The sequence below is a fragment of the Lepidochelys kempii genome, chromosome 21, assembly GCF_965140285.1.
Source record: "Lepidochelys kempii isolate rLepKem1 chromosome 21, rLepKem1.hap1, whole genome shotgun sequence".
In the NCBI taxonomy this organism is placed as follows: domain Eukaryota; kingdom Metazoa; phylum Chordata; order Testudines; family Cheloniidae; genus Lepidochelys; species Lepidochelys kempii.
This window is the reverse complement of record NC_136400.1, coordinates 7,101,859-7,125,587: the sequence shown is the minus strand read 5'-3', so window position 1 is coordinate 7,125,587 and position 23,729 is coordinate 7,101,859. Positions and strand designations below refer to the sequence as shown.

The window sequence follows — 23,729 nt, the reverse complement described above, 5'->3', positions numbered from 1 at the left end:
ATATTTCGAGAGGTTACGGGACTTGCCCAAGGTCACAGCACAGCTGTGACAAAACTAGGAACAGATTCTCAGTTCCCTGCTCTAGCCGAACTAGGGAAAAAAACAAAAAAACAAAAAAACCACACACACACCTGTGGGTGTTACCACCTAAAAAAGCCTTACCTGGTTTGGCACTCTGTTATAAAACCTGAGCCGAGTAAGCGCCAATAGTTCTCAACTCACATAGCTGCCTGGGAGCGGAAGGTACTCAGCCCTTACAGAGCATTAAGTCATTCTGTCCCAACACAGAATTGGGATGTGGAATGCTTTGGCTGTGCCCACAGGGCTGACACGAGTGCTATGCAGCAAGTCATACTTGGAGGAGACATTTGCTCTCTCAGTCATTCTGGACAGGAGGCAGATTCTGAAGGTATTAGGGACTGCAATCGTTCAGGTTTAAGAAATGCTTAAGGCGCATCTGTTTAAATTTGTCTTTTGAGATGGGTAGTAATAAAAAAAGTGATCTATTTGTGGCTAGGGCAACAAACACAGGGTGCACGTGCATACCTATCAGTTACATCACCACCACACTTCCAGGCTTCTCTTGGGGGGGGGGGGGAGATATTGCCTCTTCCAGCTTCCTTCACATTGTTTTACATCTTAACATTTTCATGTGCAATAAAGTTTATCATCTTCTGATAAGACTAAATTGGACAAGTACAAGCACCAACAACATGCATGCCTCTGATCAGTACCTTTAGTAGCAAGTAAGGCAGCGTCACCTCCAGCTCTGCTATCTGGTGTGCTGGATCCTCATTGTCCCCATGGATTTCCAAGTCCTCTTCTGGTATTGTGTCCCATTGCCCTTGATGGGCTGCCAACATATGCACCAGTTCATACTGCCCAGGCAGCGCCAGACTAATCTGCGTTTGTGTCCCATGTGTAAAACGGATCCGCCGCCTCTTACAGTTCTCCTCACTGCTTATTTTGGTAGTGGGTAGCAGCTTCTCACCCAAAAGCATGTTTAGTAATTGGCATTTGGCATTGCAGTTCTGACCAAGGATTAGAAGGCATGGGTGCCAGTTCACTGTCAGTTGGAGGTACTCCTCTTCATGGCGGGGAAAGGATAAGGAAATCAATTGTCCTAGAATTCAAACAAACAGATTGCATTAGGAATGCTGATTAACATACGCAATAGAATGCGTGCCATACAGTTCTGTATCTATAGTCAGCACAGCATTATCTTCAGAAAGGTGCATGCCCTGTACAAAAAGCAGAAACCCAGCCAGACACTCACGTTTAATAACACTAAGTATTTACTTGTCTTAAAATCATAGAATAATCAGGGTTGAAAGGGACCTCAGGAGGTCATCTAGTCCAACCCCCTGCTCAAAGCAGGGCCAATCCCCAACTAAATCATCCCAGCCAGGGCTTTGTCAAGCCCGACCTTAAAAACTTCTAAGGAAGGAGATTCCACCACCTCCCTAGGTAACGCATTCCAGTGTTTCACTACCCTCCTAGTGAAAAAGTTTTTCCTAAAAGTCTTCTGCACCTTCAAACTAATGTAACCCATTCAGGGCTTGTATTGACTTAATACCAACAGCAGAAGTTCCTAAATTTCATCAAAATGAAATGCAATGGTCTTGTTAGGAAGGATCTCATCACTGTTTCTGTATTTACTAAATCAACTGAACAGAAAGTTAAGTTGGAATTAAGAGGTAACACTTTGACAAGATCCAGGCAAGCCCGGGTTGTGGCTGGGGAGGTGGTTGAATGAATAGCTACAACTATTAGAAACGTCATATGATCTTTGTAATTTAATTTTGTACTTCTACAAAGTCTCAGGAGAGAAACTAAACAAATCTTAACATCCCTGGGCTAGCCACCCCAATTTTGCAAGCTGGATAATGGTCCTAAGAGGGAAGTCACTTGACCAGAACAACATCCCAGGAGCACTGGCACCTGGTCCCATATTTTAACTGCTAGACCACCACCTCGAGACTTGTAAAATTCTTTCTACCTTTACCTGCGTACAATATATTCCCTCACCTTGGCCCAGCATGTGAAATTCACAGATCAGCTTATTCTACAGTATCCCTCAAGATGTGTTCTAAACCTCCATAGAAGAGTTCAGAGCAAAGCAACTGGCAGCTTATTACAGCAAGTACTTGAAGAAAAACAACACCCAGACATCCTTCGTATGAAAGTAAGTTTTTAATCGTCTTTTCTCAGCAAGTTAAAAGCCACCCCTTGCTCTTCCTATTGAGAAGAGAGATGAGGAAACTGGGAAGGCTGACATGATTAAGAGGCACCTACATTTACTGGTGGTTGTGTACCATACTGAAGCGTGCTAGAATAGTGCTTCATCTTGGGGCTTCAAAACAAGATGGACTGACAGAATTAGGAATGCCATTAAGCATTTTGCAAACGCTTCCCAAGCTGCAATGCCCTGTTTGAATAGAATGCTTTGAGCCATGCACCAGGAAAAAAAAAAATAATAAAATAATCCAACAAGCAATGAATTGGTTGAAGTTCCTCCCAGCCCCAGATAAACTAAAACCACCCGACAGTGCGTAACACATCCAAGAGGGTTACAAGAAAGACAGGCTTGCTCACCTTCAAAGCCTAAGCTCATTGACATGAGAAGTGACAGTTTCTGAAGATTCTGGTTGTAACATCGAAGTAGTTACAGGAATGCTACTGTAAAGCTTCCCCCATGGCTAGATATTGATACATTACAAAAACTTGAGGAAATTAAATGCTTTCACATCTGGATAAGACAGGATGCAGTGTAAGCGAGACCTTGTTCACTGGCTGTCAGAGGTAAATATTGTACTGTCGTTCGAGTGAGCTGCAGTGAGATTGTCTGAAACAATTAGGGTCTACTTTTACTTTAATTTTCACTGACTGACTTTTTCCTAATAGATAAAGTGTTGGAGGGCTACATGGGAAGGTCAAAGGTCAGGCTGAACAAATAAAAGTCACAAAATAGTTGACCTGGGGAGGGGGAAGAAGCTCCACATTGTCGTTGCAAGTAGCCACGTATTGATCCTTATTTCTTCACTCCTCTTACATATGCCTTTTGTTTCAATACTGGAGGTTGAGTGGAGTAAGAATAGTGCCACAAAATGCAAAATTAGTTCACTTACAAAAAAATACTGATTTGAAACACTACATATGATTTAACTTGAACTTTAATCTAATCTAAACTGCTTTATAATCAAAATTACTACAGATTGTCTATTAAATATCTGCATCTCCCACACAGCAGCTGTGATATTTCTTGCTGCCACACCCTCCCTCACCTTCTCATTTGAGAAGTCTGAATTACTTGAATACTTGATCCATTAACCTATACTTTGTCTGCTCCCCTGCTTACACAATAAGGCCAATATGAGATGCTCAGCACTGGTTTTGGCCCTTTTGAATTCCTGGTTTGTACAAGATGATTTTGTCCTATACGGTCTGCCCTATAAACCACATCTTAAGGACCTTTGAGTTACGCTAAATCCAACTACAGAGAAATTCTAGATAGTATAAGAAATTGAGGGAAAAAAACTGATATGGGGCCAGATTCTCATTGTGTTCAAAAGAGCTACAGTGATTTAAACTAGCCCAGAATCTGGCCCATGTTTTGAATGAGATTTGAAAAGACTGATATATAGAACGATTCTTCTAGGTAGTGGGATCTGCATAGGTTAAGATTCTTGCACCAACAGTACACACAGAAACAGGGAAGAGATGAGTGCTAGACTGGTGGATAATAGCAAAGAGCCAAGATCCATGAGATGGGGCGGGGGGGGGGGAGGAAGGATATCCATGCAACAAGTTTTCAAAACAGAGGCAAATTTAAATTGGATTCTGCAATTAAGGGGGAAGAGACTTCACAGGGATGTGCTTTTTAAAACTTCAAAAGAAAGCACGAGTTAGGGATAGTAGAAGTAAAAGATACGAGACTCAGTTTACACCTCAGACTCTGGCATGGAGCCAAGCCAATTATGAAGGTGGAACAGAGTTTCTTCTACTCCACCCCCATCCCATGAATGCATCAAAACAGGACAAGCTACTGATGTCTGTAAAAAGGATAGAGATCCAATTCAATCTAGAGTTAGTCTTAAAATAGAAATTAATGGAATGCACAAGACTTGTTAGGGGTGGAGGAGGAGGAACTTCAGTAGTGTCGTATGACAAAATGCACCAAGCTCTGGCATCAAACATGGTAAATCAATTTAGAACATAAGTGAATTTGGGGAAGGAACAGCAAAGAAGAAATCTTTCAAAGCTGAAACAACTTCTTATGATTAAAGAATCTCCAAGTTATTCTGGGTTTGTTCATGTATCTATATATTCACTTTGTGTACCCATAAGGGTATAGAGAGCTTTCTTTTTTATGAACAATGGAAGGATAGTCCTCACACTACAAGGTAACTTGTGATCACCTGTTTCTAGAAACCTGAGCAGATTCAGAGAGCGAATGCTCATGCTGTTTGAGTGTTATCTTGCCAGCCATCCTAATTTGAGCTTCACAGTTAATTCCCAAATGGCCTTATAATTTTCATCCTTCCACTGAAAATGCAAGTGGCTCACAATAGCAGCTTACTAATGAAGCACAATGGTAGCATAAAAAGTCAAATGTATGTTATAAAAACTGTTTCAAATATTAAGGTCTAACAAAGTGCCCCGTGGTTGTATTAATGGCCCATGTAGGATCACACTGCATATGCTCTTAAGTTATTGGACAACAGATTTATTCATCTATAGACAAACTCAGCTCAGACCAGCTTTCCTTGATGGAATACCAGAATCTAATGCATCGACAAGAGCTTTGTTTTCATGGCTTTAATTTAATTGCAATTTAAGATAGTCTAGTCACCTGGAAAGACACTGCCTTCTGGGACAGCCAAAGTCACCAGATGGAATGCAGCGGTTTCTATGCAGGTTACACAGTATGTCTTATTGCCCAGTAACAAAAAAACCATACAAGCTACAATAGTTTTACAATGTCATTTAGTCATTAGTCATTTCAAAAGCGTGACACTGCACTAGCTTACAGTGAAGGCTAGAGAGTTGTTGATTTCTCTATAGCAAAGCAGGCAACATCCAAGGTCAGAGATAATAAATACTAAGATGAATGGATGACATTTCTTATTCCTTGCAGCACTGTCCAGGAATGTTTTTCAATCTTTGAGCACCAGTAAAGCTAGTGCCGTCACCCTCTACTTGTGGGCCAAGGGCAAAGCCACATTACAATGCACTCTTCCTTATTTTGATCCACGTGGTCTTCAGGAAGCTACAAGTGGCCTTCTCAAGAGCAGTTAGACAGGGCATTCCCACTGAAGAAGCTTGAGCAGTCAAATACCATGGCACAGAGTCATGCAGAGACCAATTCCTGCATCTTCAGGTCACATTGCAAGATTTCTTTAAGAAGTGAGTGGGAGGAACAGCCATGGATCACTATAGCAGCACCTTCAATCATTGACAAGAGTTTGATTCCTGTCCTACAGTTTCTTTAGTAGTCTAAATACTGTAACGATAGGCACCTTAAGCAATTATATAGCATTTTCTCCATCTTTCCAATACTATACAATCCATCCTTACCTGATGAATGGGATAAACCATCCCAATTAGGAAACAGAGGTATAGAAAGTTTAGGTGACTTCCCCAAAGCTACAGAGCATGTCAATTGCTAAGCCAGGATTCAGATTCTTGCCTTGGGGCCCCGTGGTCAACGTCACTACACTAGTCAAACGAAATACAGACTTGGCGTTCGTACTTCGTTTGACCTTTTTGACTTTTTTCCCCATTCAATCTACTCTAGGTTAGAGGAAAGGCCTTAAATTAGATTGAAACAAGTCCAGTGTTACAGATGGATTTAACTGTCCAGCCAGCAAGAGCTAACAAGGCCAGACTTAGGAGGGGAAGGGGGGGGACTCATTAAAAAAAAATATATATCTTTATCCATCATACTATTATGCTCAAAAACAGTTGTTTGGCATATATTCCTGCTACAATCTTGCCTAACTATTGCTTGGGAATATACGTTCTAAACTACTGCATTTCTGTGTCCAAGTACAGGGCCTTGTTTTTTATTTTAATTTCATTTCAGCCTTTTTGTCCAAGAGGAGCACCCAATTGAATCTGCTTCCATTCAAAGATGTTGCACATAATATATATGATATTGTTCAAAATGCTGAAGTGCACTGGATTTCAGATTTGGCTTGCGAGTTACTACAAATATCTAAGTCAAATGAACGTTATTGTAGAAGTTTTATGGACCTAATCTCTCATATGCTACTTTATTAACAAAAGGACAGAAAACCCTTTTACAAATGGAACCTCTGAGGTCATATGGCAGTTATACAACATTTCACAAGAGCACTGAAACTTTGGGAAGAAAAAAAAAAAAAACACACTGCTGATTCTTCCAGAAGTTTATGGAGTCCTGATTATTTGCTTGACTAGACATTTAAAGGAGTAAGTATGCTTTTGTCTTAATCCAACACTTGCCAGTAAGATAACCTGGATCCCGAGATACAGCACAAAATGGAGTCCCACCACCATGCTACGGACCTGCCCTTTTGTCCTGGAGCAGCCATGGTAGAGCCCCTGCCACGTTCACCCGCACCCAAGAGGCTGGGGCAGCAGCATGGCAGACCTTTCTGCCCTCACTCCCACTGTCAACAAGCGTCCTCTGCCCCTAAAAGGCAGGGTTGGGACACTCAACACTTAAGCCAGCAGTCAGGATGGAGTGGCCAGACTCACTACACTCTTCTCCTCCCACAGCGTACATCTACACAGCAAAAACTTGTGGCAGCAAGTCTCAGAGCCCAGGTCAACTGACTCAGATTCACATTACAGAGCTAAAAATAGCAGTGTAGACGTGTTCGGGCTCAGACTGGAGCTTGGGCTCTGAAACCCAGGCAGGTATCTTCGTCTACGCTCTACTCTAAACCCAGACATCTACACTGCTTTTAAGCCCCGTAGCATGAGCAGAGTCAGCTGACCCAGGCTCAGACTCAGTGCAACAGTTCTTTATTTTGTGGTGTAGGTGTACCCACAGCCTCACTTGATGGGGTAGTGGTAGTGTACCCCCCCTCGTACCCGCAGGAGCACTGCATATTGGTAACCCCATAATGAGATGAATGGGACCATTTACCACACTCAGAACTATGGTCTCAGGCAGACATCCCTGAATCAGTTACACTTAAGTCACATTTTCAAGTTTTTTTCATAGCCATGAGGGCTAGAAACTTGCTGTTTTACATGGATGCCAAGATTCTCGTGTAACCACAAGACTTCAGGAGCAGCAGCAGCCAACACCTAGACATGGGCCTGTCTAGTGCCTATTCCTCAATTAAAAAAAAAAAAAAAAAAACGCAGCGTAAAGCCAGTGCAGAGCATAGAACAAAGAGCCCTACCAAAAGTTGCCAATATTTCTCCAAATCTACCAGATATTTTCTTCCCTTCTACATCTCCATTTCTCTCCTGTTCAACTCTAAAGCATTCTGGGATATGCTTTCTATAACACTCAATACAGGATGATGCTCTATATTGAATAAAATCCTTACAAACAGGAAAGTTTGGAAGAAAGTCACTACCTATTTTGGTCAAGTTTCTCTCAGACTTCTGTTGCCAAAGTCAGTTTAAAGATTAAACAAAACAAAAAACCCTATCTGCACTAGTCACACAGGCTGATGACTATAAACCATCCACGTTTTGCAAGTGTTAAGGAATGCCGATGGGGTTTGCATTTACCACTGACAAGAGGAGTGTAACATCTCCAGTATACTGCTGGATTAAAGATGGGGGAAGGGAGAACTCCACCTATCACTGTGCCTCTCTGCACTTAACCAAAATTAACCCTCCAGCATCAAGGAAGTCTTCTGGAGAAGAGAGAAGTAGAAGGCATAAAACCACTTTTTCAAGTAGCTCTTTACGTAATATTTTTGATTTGCACCTGAGACTTTAAAAACTCATATGCTTAGATTTAGACCCTTAAACAAAAAAAAGTCTCAATCGCCATGCAAGCCATTAAGCCACACAACCCCCTTGTCACTTACATCAAGTACCACTGTTGTACAGGTGGCTAGACTGCAACCTTGGGCTAAACCCTCAATGCCAAAAATAAAACTCAAGCGGGCAGATTCCAAACCTGCTGCTCTATGGCACCTAACCCAAACTTGTCCTCTTAATCTCATCAAGTATTTGTAATTAGAAATAGTTGTCACAAGACTGAATTGAAGGGGGGGGGGTGTCATTTTCTGCACTAGAACTAGCTTGACCTCCCAGTGACAGTTTAATACAAAGACAGCATGCTCAGTTCCCTCTCATAATTCTCTAGCAACTGTTCCCAACAAAGAAGTGGTGGAAGGCACCCTAGGCCAGAAGGGAGAATTGCTACAATGCAGTGTTTGTAATGGGTTGTAGGGACAGAAAAGAAAGTTCTCTAGCTCTAAGATAAGCATGGACAACCTCACGTCCACGAATAAAATGGACATCATAAAAGTTCAGGACAAGAGTCTTACACCTACAGTGAGCGTGTGAAAGATGTGCACAAAAAGGTAGAGTTTAATTCATGCCTTGCTAGCAATTTCCTACTACAACACAGAACTTGATGTGGAAGTGCAGAATCTGGGGGCCTTAATCCACTGTTGATATGTCGATTAAGTGAGACATCACAATCAGGAGAGGAGAGTTTCAGGAAAGGGTTCAGCAAAACTATTTATTTTTCCTTGTTGGTCGGCTCACATAATTTACATTCCTGCAGATACAGAGCAGCTAAAATTCAAGGCGAGCGTTCAATTCTAAGTCTTGAGTTTAGAGCGCTTTGTTTTGGTAAGATTTCATTGCTACAACACAGGCCCAACATCAAAAACAGAAAAGACTTCCACAAACCATTTTTCCAGTTAATCAATTCCCTTACCTGAATCTAGATTTATCAGCAGATGGCATCAGTGAAATACTGATAAGCAAAATAAATTTGTTTACTTGATAGTAGCAAAATGCATGATGTTGTCAAGCTGCAAGAGGACATGTTCCTGAACAAGTGAAATGCCAATGCTACACATGAACTGATCAGGTTATCTTCAGAGGCATTTGTTATTCTAGATAAGCTTTGTGTAATTTTAAACTCAACAGTGGATAGATTTTGAAAATGTTTACATTAGTATTGCAAAAGCCTTGTCAGAGTCTAAGTAGTTTTCCATATGAGCAGGCGGATGCTGTCCAGCCCCTTATCCAATTGTAATTTATCCAGCCCTGAGAAGTAGGCAGCCTTGCAATTAAAATTTTGCTCTGGCACCCAGCAAAGAATCTTATTTGCATACCATCTAATATACATTTAGAGAGTGACAGGGAAGCAGCCACAGAAGTGACCCAATATTCCCAGTGGGAAGAAAAGGTTTGTTCACTTAGCATCTGCTACTTTTCAATCTGCAAGTTTGAGGCATTTGTGTGGCACCATCCACCACCACTTTACAAGCGTCATACGCTGTTATTTTACACATTATAGTAAAAGCAGCGGTTCTCAAACTGTGGGTCAGGACCCCAAAGTGGGTCACAACCCCATTTTGATGGGGTCGCCAGGGCTGGTTTAGACTTGCTGGAGTCCAGGGCCAAAGCCTGAGCCCCACCATCCGAGGCTGAAGCTTGAGGGTTTCAGGCCTGCATGTTGGGACTCAGGTTACAGGCCCCCCTGCCTGGGGCTGAAGCCTTAGGACTTGAGCTTTGTCCCACTGCCCCCCAACCCCCCGGTCAGTGGGGCTTGGGCTTTGGTTCCCCTCCCCGGGTCGTGTAGTAATTTTTATCGTCAGAAGGGGATCGAAGTTTGAGAACCCCTTGTAAAAGCAACTGCCCTACAATGACCCACTTTAAAAAGAAAAGTTTGTTCTGACAAACAGCTTGCAGCACAAGATCGGTACAGAAGAGACGTTTGCATCCTGGAGGTCAGATATTCTTCCCTAAAATTACCTTTGCTTCCATTCTGTCATTTGTGGTGTGCGTTGTAATACAAGACAACCCAGAAGCAGGAAGTTTAACAGCTGCCTGGTATCTGTGGTTAAAACCTCTGCCACTATAATCAGTCTGAAGGGGCCATTTAAGAGAAACGCAGAGCTGGGATATCCAGTTCATCTACACAAAAGATCACAGAGCAAGGGCTGTTTCTCTTAATTATATATTCATGTACAAAAATAAAAACCCTTCTCAGGACTTCTCTTGCATCAATACCACATTTTACTGTAGGAACGTTACAGAATTGCTGCTCATAGAGAGAACAAGCCAGATTGGGTCCAAAATGCTGTTCTTTAGGGAAAATAGGGTGCCATATTTATGAACAACAAGTGATGCTTAATTGCCTGATTTGTATTTTAGGTTGTGCTGGATGTAATCTTAACTGTCAAATTAACTTGGTTTTTCCAATAGCTCACAGAAGCAGACCATAAATCACACCTACATCTTATCCGGTAAGCTCTTATAAGTCTAGTAGCAACAGTTTGTCAGTACCTGATTGGTAAACATCAAAGGAAGAAACAAAATGCTGCAGAAATAATGCCATCTATTTTGTCACTAACGCCCTGTCGATAATGAACCGGTACCCTATGCCAAGTGGTTGCTGTGCAGCCAGACAGAGCATCGTGGACTTAACTTGTAGGTCCTGACCACTGGGAAACTACAGAACCCAATTTTTGGAAGAGCCAGGAGCATTGCCCAGGTATCCTGGTCCAACTCTAACTTGAGTAGTTGTTTGCTCACCTAATAATTCCCTTTTGAGTTTCCATTGGATATGGATTTCTTCTACTTCCTGCCCTAAGTTACTATACAGTAGTAGTGTTTAAACAGCTGTTGTATCCCCAAGGGTCTGCACTTCAGTGTCAGGTCAAGTGATTCCTGTAGGTATCACATACAAAAGTAATGGAGTACTTGTGGCACCTTAGAGACTAATCAATTTATTTGAGCATAAGCTCAACATAACAGAAGTTATGCAGCATTAAGGACACTAGGTAACATGGGTCTTGATAAGGCTCAAGGATTAGGTTTAGTTTCAGAGACACACTTCTCACAAGACTCAATGCGTTTCATAACATTTTCACTTACAAGAGACTAAGTACACTTACATGTATGTGCCAGTAAGCACACCCCAATACTTTGAGAGAGCATTGAGAAATGATGTGATGCTAATGTTCCAGAGCTTTTAATTGTTCATCCTTCAATTGATAATCAGATCAGCAATGCAACACCACCATGAATACCACATGCCAATACTTGAGCAGCAAGTTCGTTTCATAAATGGAAGAGCCTTGATCATATACCTGGTGGACATATGAAGTAAGACTAGTTAAAAAGAGAGTGGGCTTTGAACACACTAGAAGTTTTATTAAGGTGACCTAGGGAAGTTTCCATACATCAAATTGAATCAGACATGAGTATAATAGTCTTAGGCCTTGTCAACACTACTGGGGTAAGTCAACCTAAATTATGCTACTCCAGCTACGTGAATAAAGTAGCTGGAGTCGACATTGCTTAGATCGACTTACTGTGTTGTCTATACCATGCTGTGTTGACAGGAGAAACTCTCCCGTCGACTTCGGTACGCCACCGGAACAAGAGGAGTAAGGTGAGTCAACCTGACTGCAGAGCGCTCCCTATTTAGCGAGTCTTCACTAGACCCGCTAAAAATCAAGCTTCCATCTCCACGAAGCGTAAACATGGCCTTAGACTACATGTTTCACAGGCTGCACTTTCAGGAAAGTACGTTGTCTCACTGAAAGCACAGGAAGAAAATCCACTATGTGGGATTCAGACCATTTCAAAACGGCCCTTTCTATGCACACAGTCTGGACCATCATCGCCCTAGATATATGTACAAGATTCCCCTTGATTTCAACAATTACAAATACACTTTCTCCTGGTTCCTTGACGCTTTTGTAAGCATACACAGCATTTAATACAATCTTTTCCACAGGAAAACTGCGTTATCAACACCATCTAAAAGGTCTTCAGTAGAATCTCTAAAAAGCCACCATAGACCAGATGGCCAGTTAGTGTGTGGTTTTGTAACAGGTTTGCTATGAAGGGAACCTGCTTAAACTAACAGCTATTGTGTTCAGCACCTCAAATCCTGAGGAAACAATGAGTCCTCTGATATTGGGAAATATTTCCCAATACTACTAACTTCTAAGTTACTACTACTAAGTCTGTTAACATTTGACAAAGAGGGCTATTATTTTAGCCTACATTACAATAGCTATCCATTAATCTAATTTTACTAACATCATTCAGATTAGGGGCAGCACACTTTGTTAATTAAGTGTCTAAGCAAAACAAAAGATGTGAGGTTTACCGGTCCATAATTCAGATCATCAAGTGTACAACAGCAACGCTCAATAAGTCTTACTTTTATTAAGAAAAAACTTTCCACCATAAAAGTGAGGCTCACAATATGAACATCCTCCACCTTAGACGTGTCCCCGACTCCCCAAACACAGATTTGACCCTGAAAATGAAAGAGTGCTCAAAACTCCATTAGGGACTTAGCTATTGGTACTGATTTTACCCAGATGGCCCTCAGTGATGGGTACCAGTATAAAACCCTCAGATATTGAGAAATGATTAATTTCTTCTATTGAAAAAACTTGAAGCTGCATCTTGAATACCAAAAAAGGCTAATTTTGTGGTTTACACCTTTCCAGAATTCATACCCACATCAGACTAGCCTCATCACTAACTGCACTGAAAATTTCAGCCAACAAAACATTGGGTTTGAAAGTTCTGAGACAAAGCAAGAAGGGAATCATGTCTTAGCATACTTACAGACCTACTGCACCTTAGATTGGAATGCAAGCTTGTTCCACCAAGACCTAGCATGAACATATCAAACTCAAACACTGCACACAAAGTCATCACTGCAGCTGCAACACTCAATACAGCAGGACCTTGTGAAGACATGTTCAAACAAACAGTTTGTAAGGATTCTTCCAGACTTTCCTTGACTAGTGTGGAAAGCTATCACAAGTATATGTATGCTCTTGCACACTCACCCCCACACCTCTCACCAAGACATCAATAAGGTTAGAATACAGCAGCCTAAAGAAAATGAATTACTGAGTGGATCAGAACATGCCTGGTGCTACAAGCTTGTATATTCTCATCCTTCTTCCAGCACATAACATCCATTCAACAAGTTAATTTGTTATAGTCAGTGTAAGAGATTGAGCCAGTGAATTAAATCAACTACCATAACACAAAAAGAACAGGAGTACTTGTGACACCTTAGAGACTAACCAATTTATTTGAGCATAAACTTTCGTGAGCTACAGCTCACTTCATCGGATGCATCTTCGTTGGTCTCTAAGGTGCCACAAGTACTCCTTTTCTTTTTGCAAATACAGTTTAACACGGCTGCTACTCTGAAACCTACCATAATACAGTGTCAACTCTTGACTAGAGTATGCATGCTCAGAGCAAACTTGGAACTTACACCATAAACAAAAGACATCCGTAGCACATGTGATACCAGTCTATCACCAGGGGCTTAATTATGAAGGTGGTTTCTGTGCTGTGCCTACACTGGACTGAGATGCAAAACAATTCAAACAAACCTCTAAACAGTAAACTCATTAAGGACTGTCCTTCTATAAATATAAAAAAGGTTTGGAAAGATTACATTTTTATCAGTAATGGTTGGTAAACATTGATTTCACTGTACACAAAAAAATATTTCTATCAATAACTGAAATTTACAAACAGGCAAAGTAAGAAAAATGCTGTTTGAGAACTTAAAATTGAGGAAATTTACTTTATATATTTTGACATGTGACATTGCAGACACTGAGATTTAAAAAGTCAATCACTGTTGTCACACACAATTTCCCACAAGTGTGAAAATTCACATCAATAAAAATAGGGGGAAAAAACACACAAAATTATGTGTTTTAAACAACTGAAGATTTAAATTGATAAAAATAAAAATGCTCAAAAAAAACAAAATAGTATCGGTCAAAATTATAAAAAAAAATTAGAATTGCATTCACCAAGCTGAAATATAAACTGCACCAGACAGTACTATTTTTGCCATATCAAGAGACTGAAAGATACTGGGAGCAAAGAAATCAAAGGGAAGGTTCACACAGCACTCAGAGGACACAGATGCAGTTGGTCAGCACAGAAAGGTTCAGGATGATGGGGGAATCTGAAACCCCAATTTCCGTAATAAGTCACTGGTATGTCAGATAATTTTTAAAGCTATTTACTAGGAAACGAGTGAACCAAATCCAGAGTACTGCAGATGATGAAGTGCACTTATGGCAAAAGCAATTATGCTGATTTTACTGGGGGAATTTACACCACATCAGCTGATGTTATAGGACAAACTTCAAATAAGTACCCATAGGGAAGCTTCCAAACATGTGGGTCCTATTTAGCTTTTTGATGAAAATAGCCAATTCAGGACCAAGAGTGTCTCACCAAAATGGATTTTATAACTCAGAGTCACAACTACTTGGCAAAAAAAGTCTAGTTTGCTGAGGGCATTTCTTCACAGATTACAAATCAACTCACACATGCACCCATCCACTAAAAAAAAAAAAAAAAGAAAAAAAGAGCTAGAGTTTCTGCTACACACTGTACTTGCACTGGCTTCTTTGACATTCACTTAGAGATCGTTAGTGCATAAATAGGGCAGAATTTCACCTTCACTCTTGCAGTTATCCATTTCTACGCAAAGCCAAGTTGTGCACTACCTATGGCTCATCTCATTTCGGAATACAACTGTATTCCCTATACTGCCAGTTTTGGTTTTATCAATCAAGCAATACAGAATTTTTAAAAAGCACCTTCTCTATATTCTAGGCACCCAAGACAGAAGTTAAAAGTATAAGTGAAATCATTAAGAAAATATCAGTTCCACAGCCAACCATATGAGGCCAACACACCTCAGCAATAAAGGTAAAACAGCGATTACTGAAATCTACAGAATAGCTAGTCAGTATCTGTCTGGTGGCCCGCAGCTTGGAAAAATTCAAACACTTGAAGCCACACTCCTTAAAGTTCCTGAAGCATCCCAAAGTACATTTAAGGTACCCACCTCCAGCATCAGAGAAACTAGCTGAAGAAGAAATCAATAAGATTTAAGTGAACAAGGTCCACCTGAAGTGACTTCACTTTCTCCACCAACAGAATCTCTCCTCCTGCTCCAGAATCCAAGGAGAAGAGACCCTGGGTCTGTAAGTGCCATTGCAACTGAGATTCTCACTCATGGGCCACCTAAAAATGTATGGTACCATGAGAGCCTTTGAATCGGCAACTCAAGACTAAAATTAGATGACAAGATTTACTGGAGAAAGGATATTCCTTGTGGTTAGTATTGCTCATTTGCCATGCCCAAAGCAGCAGTTGTGCCCCATTTAAAACTATTTACTACCACTAAGTTTACAGCAGCACTCAGAAACCCTGACCAAAGCCAGTGGCTCATTTGCTAGGCAGAGGTAAGGATGATCCCTGTCTGAAGGATTCACAATCGGTTAACCAAAGAACTGGCTGTACAGCAAAGATGAAATCTAAGGTCACTCACAAATTTGGTTTGGGGGCACCAGAGGCGAAAGCACTGCAGTCAGTCACCCAAGTTACATTTTAATGGAGGCAGTAAGCTATGGGAAACTGATAACTATACTACTGACCTTGAAAGAGTTATAGAAGTTACAGTGTGCATGGGTGTAAGTTTCCTCCTATCATGAGCGGTGGAAAGCTTCCTAAAAGTGGGGGGAGGTCACCAGTGCCCAAACCATGGACCCCCATGGCACCCTTCCCTCAAGGCTCCCCCATCTTTCCCTCCCCACCCCCATACCTATCATTCACCCTTATGGCCAGTAAAAGTGGTGGGGCCATGGCCCCGTTACCTCCACATTCTGGCACCCCATCTCCTACGCTATACAAAGGATAGCACATTTTGAACACAGCAGCACTATGGAGTTGAAGAGTTCCAGTAAGGGGCATTTCTGCCCTGTATAGATCAAGTGCACCCCTTTGATCTATTACATAATTTAGAATACAAGTACATAGATTGAAAGTGTCTGTGAAGCGCCCTTACCCCCGCAAAATGATTTTGCGGATGTCTTTAAAAAAAAAAAGACCATACATACATATTTACACACACACATACACTTTGCTAATCAACATGCCAAAGCAGACTCTTAGAAGAGCAGCCATGACTATACTGATAACATGGCCACTGTCTTCATGGTATGTGGAGCTGGGCCCTGTCTATACCTTATCTTGAACCCGGTAAGCCACAGCAGCATTTCTCTCATCTATTTGAACAGGATCTGTCAAAGCAGCATTGAGCCAGAGTAGTGCCAAGTACCACCCAGCAAGTAGTCTAATAGCCTTTTAAAACTAGTCTCAGTGTTAGGAATCTTGTTTTTATATCTTTGCCAGCTCTAAGCACAATGGGGTCCTCAATCCTTTGGGGATTGCTGCAATACAAATAAAGCAAGTGGTTATTTTAAGCATGATGTGTAACCTTGTTAGATGAACAGGAAGCAAAAACAGGTAATAAAAAAAGCCATGACAAGCGTTCTGTGGTTGCTGTTTAAGAACACTGTCTAAAGAGTAATGATCAATAGTTGTATATACAGCATTGTACAAAGTCAAGTGTAAAACTGCTACGCTTGATGTTCTGTTGTCAATTCTGAAGCACTGCTCCAGCGGATCAAACTAACCTCTGGGTTCATCTCTAGATGCCTATATACCAAAAAAAAAAAAAAGAGGAAAATAACTGAACTTCACAATAGGGTCCAAAGTAAGACGGCCAAAACATTAAGAAACCCAGGCTAAACGGTTTTAGGTTTCAGAATGATATACTTTTCAAATAAACTGCTGGCAGAGCTTGAAGAGAACAAAACTGTGTTTATTGGAGGACCGGATGTAAAAGACCAGGAGAGTGAGCTAATCACCTCAAGGTAAGGATAGGGACATTGAGCAGCATGGCAGTTTCAAAGTCTGTTCTCCAAAACAGTGTCTGCGGATTTCCCTTCCTTTCCACACCAGTCCCATCTCAAACTTTCCCCAGCTCTCATGGTATGGTAAGGTCTTGTTTCAGAAGAATTCATAAGGATGCTAGGTCTAGAGTAAGGGAAACAGTTTCTCAAACAGTAAAAGGGATTGTTAGTACCTATTTATGAGTGCATCCCTGGTTACTTTATTTAAATTAAGCAAAGTATGCAGCCAAGTACTTCTCCCATGAATGCATCTTTTTGCAAAGTATGGTGTTTTCTTTGCTATATATTTTGTTTAAATTACCGCTGATACACAAAATAAAATCAGGGTAACTATTGTTGCTATCCTACCACATATGCCAACCATGCTATGTTCAAGACCACAGCATTCCTTATTTAAGAGCCACATATGTTCATTCCATTTACTCACCTTGACTACAACATCAATTCAGATTAGCCCTCCATCCCACAATTCAATTAGATCACATTCCATTCCATGCAGCACCTACAGATGTCACCTCTTCATCTTTGCAGATACTCTAAACACTACTGGTACCACAGCTTTCAATTCCTGATTATTGCATGGTTTCTCTTCGGTACCAATTTTAACACTGAGTTACGTAAGGCATCTTCTCTTCTTTTTAGATTCCATTTGTATTTTGCAATTTGTTAATCACTGTTCAGTGCAGTAGACACAGGATTCAGTTTCCTAAGGTGCACGTTACACAGGAGATATCTTAATTGATCTCTTTTTATCAGATGGAGCAAACAGCTTGCCCCATCACCACTGCCAAAAGGGGACCAGTTTTCAATTAGAGTTATGGCAACCCTAAACAACCCTTACTCAATTGTCTGGTGGGTTTTATTTTGCCATTTCTTTACATACGAGAGTATAACCTGGTAGCATCAATAAAGCCCTGATCAGAACCCCTGGGAGATTCCATTATGTAAAGACTCAATATGAAACATGACAGCTAGGGAAGACAAAGAGGAACAGCCAGAGTTTTGTACAAGAAGCAGCTTTAACACTGAAGTAGGCTAATGAGAAGCCTCTCTTTAGAAACATTTTTCATGGTTATAAAACCACAGTAGAAATTTCTTGATACATGTGTATCCATGACAATGTCTTGTTATTAAACCCAAGACACACAAACAGTGATGCTACAAAGGTGTTCTCCCTTTAACAGTAACTAGCATAATCCCCAAGCTTCCATCCTCTGAAGTTAATTTTGCTTGTATTGCTGTCAAAGAAATTACAGTAGTTGTCTTAGTGCTTGATGCACACTGGGTAGAGGAGACCCATCCTTTCAATCTGTGATCATTCATTTGTCCATTACCAACAGCTTTTAGCTGTCACCCTCCTAATCACCAGATGTGTTAAGATTTGTTTTAAAAGTCTTTCAAATACAACATGAAAGACAGGGCTCTCAGGTCCCACCACCAGCCAACTATTATTTTAACCTCCTTTTTCAATAAAACCAGAATGGCTGCGATTCAGCTTACCAGATGCATTTGATATTGATACAGAACAAAGTGAAGGCAAGCTAACTTTTAGATAGCTTGTTTCCCAGTGGCTTATTTGGGGCCAGGTATTTCTATAATGTTATTTTAGAACATTAGCTGCCATGACTGAAAACAAGCTAGGGATAGGTTTGTTATTTTTTATTATTTTAATAGACCTCTTTGGATATCACCTTTTGAATTTAGAAAGTAAATTAGAAGTGTAGCATTTCAGGAAGTCTATCTCAACCCTGGACAATAAAGACACTAGTATATTTTACTTCCTGATTCACATGCACTGTACAGAATGCTACAGCATTGAAGATGCAAACTCTGTAAGGTGAGTGCTTTCCTGAAATATCAATAGGAGCTGTGCTCCTTGATTCCTAAGGCGCTCTTAAAGTCTCTCCCCTCTGTTACAATTAGGTTCTACAAAACACGAGTTCGGGCACTAAGATGATAACTTTTTCTTTTGAATATTTTAACGAGAAGAAAGCAGACCCAGAATCTCACACAGTTATATCAGCTTTAGACACCCATCCAAGAAACACTTAAGCACATGAAACAACATTATGCAAGCAAGTAGTTCCATTCAACCAAGTTGATTACTCACATGCTGAGGTAACCTGCAGGACCATGGCCTTAGCATGCATGCAGCAGATGCTCATGTCTTGTCATAACTTAAGACATTCTTATATCTACAATGGCAGGATGATAGGTTTCAGAGTAACAGCCGTGTTAGTCTGTATTCACAAAAAGAAAAGGAGGACTTGTGGCACCTTAGAGACTAACCAATTTATTTGAGCATGAGCTTTCGTGAGCTACAGCTCACTTCATCGGATGCATGCCGTGGAAACTGTAGCAGACTTTATATATACACAGAGAATATGCACAAATCCAGGTTTGCTGGAAATGGCCCACCTGGTGATCACTTTAGATAAGCTATTACCAGCTGGACAGTGGGGTGGGAGGAGGTATTTTTTCATATTATTTCATACTCCTTTTCTAATGGCAGGATGTTACACAGCCACTGAACAAACTGCAGTTCCCCCCGACGTTCTTGTGAAACCCTGGATTTGTGCTGGAAATGGCCCACCTTGATTATCATACACATTGTAAGGAGAGTGATCACTTCAGATAAGCTATTACCAGCAGGCGAGTGGGGTGGGGGGAGAAGAAACCTTTTGTAGTGGTAAACACCCATTTTTTCATGGTTTGTATGTATAAGAACATCTTCTGTATTTTCCACAGTATGCATCCGACGAAATGAGCTGTAGCTCACGAAAGCTTATGCTCAAATAAATTGGTTAGTCTCTAAAGGGTGCCACAAGTACTCCTTTTCTTTTTACTGAAAAACAGAAAAAATGTAAAATTTTGAATAACCTAACAGTTTAAAGGGTTGAAGACAGGTACAGTTTATGCCCTAAACTGAGAGGTTTTTAAACAAGTTTAACACCCAAAAGGAAAAAGTTTACATTATAGAAGTCAAAAATATCACTGCAGACAGTTTTATTTGTATTTAAACATTTCTCCTCCAATGTTTGCAAGCCAAGTGTTTTCAGTATTGTGACAATGCACAAATCACATCAAAGCTGGCTAAAACCAGAAGTGAAACTGATTGGTTTGTTTCCTATTGCCTCGGAAACTAAAAACAAAAACCACAAAAAATAGAATGTAAACAAAAAGCATCAGTGGTAAGAATTAGGTTGGATTTTTAGAGTAGCCGTTTCAGTCTCAGGTGTTCTATATAGAACACTTTATTTTGAGTGTGACAGATTTTAAGTCTCACAAGAACAACAGATTTTTATATCAGGATGTTTAACAGTTGGGGCACAAGGCCTATTGAGCCAAAAGCTAATAAAGAAAAACTTCATGTACACTTCAGGAATTACTTCTGAGTGAATGGAAATGTTTATAAAGCTGTTAATTGCAGTAGGTCCTTCTCATAAAAGATATTCCCTGGAAGCTGAACTTCTACATATCATAAAAACAATGAGAAATCTTTGTGATACCTTAGAGGCTAACAAATCCCAAGAAAGCTTATACCCAAATAAATTTGTTAGTCTCTAAGGTGTCACAAGGACTCCTCATTGTTTTTACTAATAAAAACTAACACAGCTACCCCTCTGAAACCTGTACATACCATAAAGAGGTTTGTATCATGGCGGTTTACAACCGCTCATAGGTGGGGGGGGGAATGAAAAGAACTGAACATGGTTACTTCTGAGACCTTTTACTGAAGCAAACTGCAATGTACATAAATCATTCAATTTTACAGTAATTGCAAAACTGCCACCAATCAGTACCCATAATCTCCTAGCAAGAGCCTCACCTCCTGTAATTTGCCACCACATCTCACCTTTTGTATCAATGCCCCTTTGTCACACCGAGTTTCCCCTCTCCTCCCCAATGCGCCACTGGAGCTCAGCCCTTTCCTCCTTTCTGTGCATCTCTCCCTATGTCTCCCCCACCCACACTTTCTACCCCGTTTTTGTTGCACCAGCCCCATAAACCACTTATTCTGCCCAGAGATCAGCCCTATTCTTCCCTGGAATACACCGCCCCTCCCGGCCATGCCCCCCCCCCCGCCCAGCTCCCGCCCCCCACCCCCAATACACCGCCCCTCCCGGCCATGCCCCCCCCCGCCCAGCTCCCGCCCCCCACCCCCAATACACCGCCCCTCCCGGCCATGCCCCCCCCCGCCCAGCTCCCGCCCCCCACCCCCAATACACCGCCCCTCCCGGCCATGCCCCCCCCCGCCCAGCTCCCGCCCCCCACCCCCAATACACCGCCCCTCCCGGCCATGCCCCCCCCCGCCCAGCTCCCGCCCCCCACCCCCAATACACCGCCCCTCCCGGCCATGCCCCCCCCCCGCCCAGCTCCCGCCCCCCACCCCCAATACACCGCCCCTCCCGGCCATGCCCCCCCCCCGCCCAGCTCCCGCCCCCCACCCCCAATACACCGCCCCTCCCGGCCATGCCCCCCCCCGCCCAGCTCCCGCCCCCCACCCCCAATACACCGCCCCTCCCGGCCATGCCCCCCCCCGCCCAGCTCCCGCCCCCCCGCTCAGCTCCCGCCCCCAATATACCGCCCCCCCCGGCCATACTCCCCGGCCATGCCCCTCACCCCCAATATACCGTCCCCCCCGGCCATACTCCCCAGCCATGCCCCTCACCCCCAATACACCGCCCCCCAACCCTCTTACACTCTCTACTCCAGGGGTCCCCCCACCGCTCCCCACCCTACACATCACCCCTAAACCCAGCTTTGCGCCACAGGCTCCCCCCGCCCACGGAGGCTCCACTACGCGGCCCCACCCCCCCGAGCTGCCCCTCCCCCCTCTGAACCCCACCCCAGAGGTACCCCCCCCCATTAGCCCAGTCGGGGAGCTCCCTCTCACCGGCCTGCAGCACGCTGCCGCTGGGGGCGCTGTCCCGAGAGCCAGGCGTGGGGAGGACGGCCGGCGGCGGCGGCTCCCCGGGCCCGGGGGGGACGGCCACGACGGGGAAGGGCTGCCCCTGGGAGTATTTGATGTCGCGGAAGAACTTCTTGGTCTCCCGCAGGTTGTGCTGCAGCCGCGCCAGGTGCCGGTTGTAGTGGCCGAAGCCGCGGCACAGCTCGCGGATCACTCCGCCCCCGGTGCCGTGGCCCCTAGGCGGGGGGGCGCCTCCGCCGTCCATGTCCTCCAGGTCGGTTCCGCTACTCCAGCCCCACCCCGGCGGAGACTCCGCCGCTGCCAGGCTGTAGCCTCGGCCTCCTTCTCCGCGAGGGAACAGCGCCCCGCGGCCGGGCCCCGCCGCCGTCTTCACTGGCAGCGCCGCGCCGAACCGCAGTGCGCACGGAGCGGAACCTTTATCCGGGCGCCGCGGAGGGAAGGGGGAGGCGGCGGGTGGGAGGACCCCCGTGCCGCAGTGCACCATGGGGATGGTAGTCCTCTGCCTAGGGTATCTGCGCGTCTGGGGCAGGGCACTGTGGGAATTGTAGTCCTCTAGTGGGGAGGTGCTTGCTGTGGCGATTGCCCCTCGGTGCACCATGGGATGTGTAGTCCTTTGCAATAGGATTCCTGACCAGCGCTGCATTGCCGTCGCCACGCCCCTTTGGGGGGGGGGGTGAGCCTCCTGGTGCAGGGCCGGCCTCTTCGCGTGGGGGGAGACCCCTACGTGGGGGGCACATCATCCTCTTTCTCTGGGAAGAGAGGGCAGATCCCCTTGCTATGGGGAGACACCCCTCTAGAGGGGGCACATCATCCTCTTTCTATGGGGAGAGAGGGCAGATCCTCTTGCTGTGGCGAGACACCTCTCTATAGGGGGCACACCCCCTTTCTAGGGGGAGAGAGGGCAGATCCCCTTGCTGTGGCGAGACACCCCTCTATAGGGGGCACATCTCCTTTCTGTGGGGAGAGAGGTCAGATCCCCTTTCTATGGGGACCTTTATAACTTCTATTTATTGGGGCAGGAGAGTAGAAGGATACTTTCCCTAGAGGCAGGTTACCCCATTGCAACCTACTACAGGGTTTCTTCCTCTGGAGGAGCTGGTATTGGACACTGTCAAAGATGGGATACTGGATTAGACACACTACCAGTCTGACCCAGTCTAGCAATTCCTATGTTAAGCTGCAGCTCAACGGTGGGGAAAGGGGATGGGAAGTCTTGGCAAGGACACCAGGGCAAAGATGAGGAGCTGCATACTTACAAAAATGGTGACAGGAACTTTTAGTGCACAAGGAGAGCACAAAGAGCCTTGAATTTAAGGATGAGAAAAAAATGCTTTTCTGTTCTGCTCTATATAGGTTCTTATAGCGTGCTTATCCCCATACCATCTGAGTGCCTTCCAGTAGGGCAATAAGTGGTATGACTTAATATTTGTCACATGTGGTTTGTTCTTTCTCTCATTCTCTTCCCAAAGGGAAAATTGTGTGTGGTGTGATAGGGCTTTTGTTGATGGTGTTTTATGAACATATAGCCACTGAAGATGTTTAATAATATTTTTCCCTCTTCTCGCACCTTTCATCAAACTACTTTACGAACACTATTTAAAGTCCCAGCTGATTCTCAGTGGGCAGAACCTTGTCATTGCGTGGAACCCCATGGACATTGTAGGTGTAGAGATCTGCCCATAATTTGTTTTAGCAGGATCAGGGCCTAAATCCTACAACAGTTCTGGTGAAGCAGGTAAACAGTATTATCCTCATTCTGTTCTTGAGGAACCTGAGGCAGCGAGGTCCTGATTCAGCAGTCCTTCCCTCTAACGTTAAACAGT

The 23,729-nt window shown here is 43.3% G+C and overlaps 1 protein-coding gene across 4 annotated transcripts in view; it reads right to left on the bottom strand.

The window, feature by feature from the left end:
* The window catches only part of DSTYK (dual serine/threonine and tyrosine protein kinase), a 61,162-nt gene extending 38,772 nt beyond the window's left edge, over positions 1-22,390 (bottom strand). For 3 of the 4 annotated variants that reach the window (XR_012155832.2, XM_073320148.2, XM_073320149.2), the window contains exons 1-2: positions 21,871-22,242; positions 735-1,123 (exon numbers count right to left, since the gene is read on the bottom strand). Coding sequence is in view for 3 of the 4 variants with exons in the window: in XM_073320148.2 (XP_073176249.1) it covers positions 735-1,123; positions 21,871-22,150 (669 nt within the window). In the remaining variant the exon portion in view is untranslated. Of the gene's footprint in view, positions 1-734; positions 1,124-21,870 lie in introns of all 4 variants that reach the window. The other variant, XM_073320147.2, reaches the window with a different exon arrangement.
* Between the last annotated feature and the right edge of the window lie 1,339 nt (positions 22,391-23,729).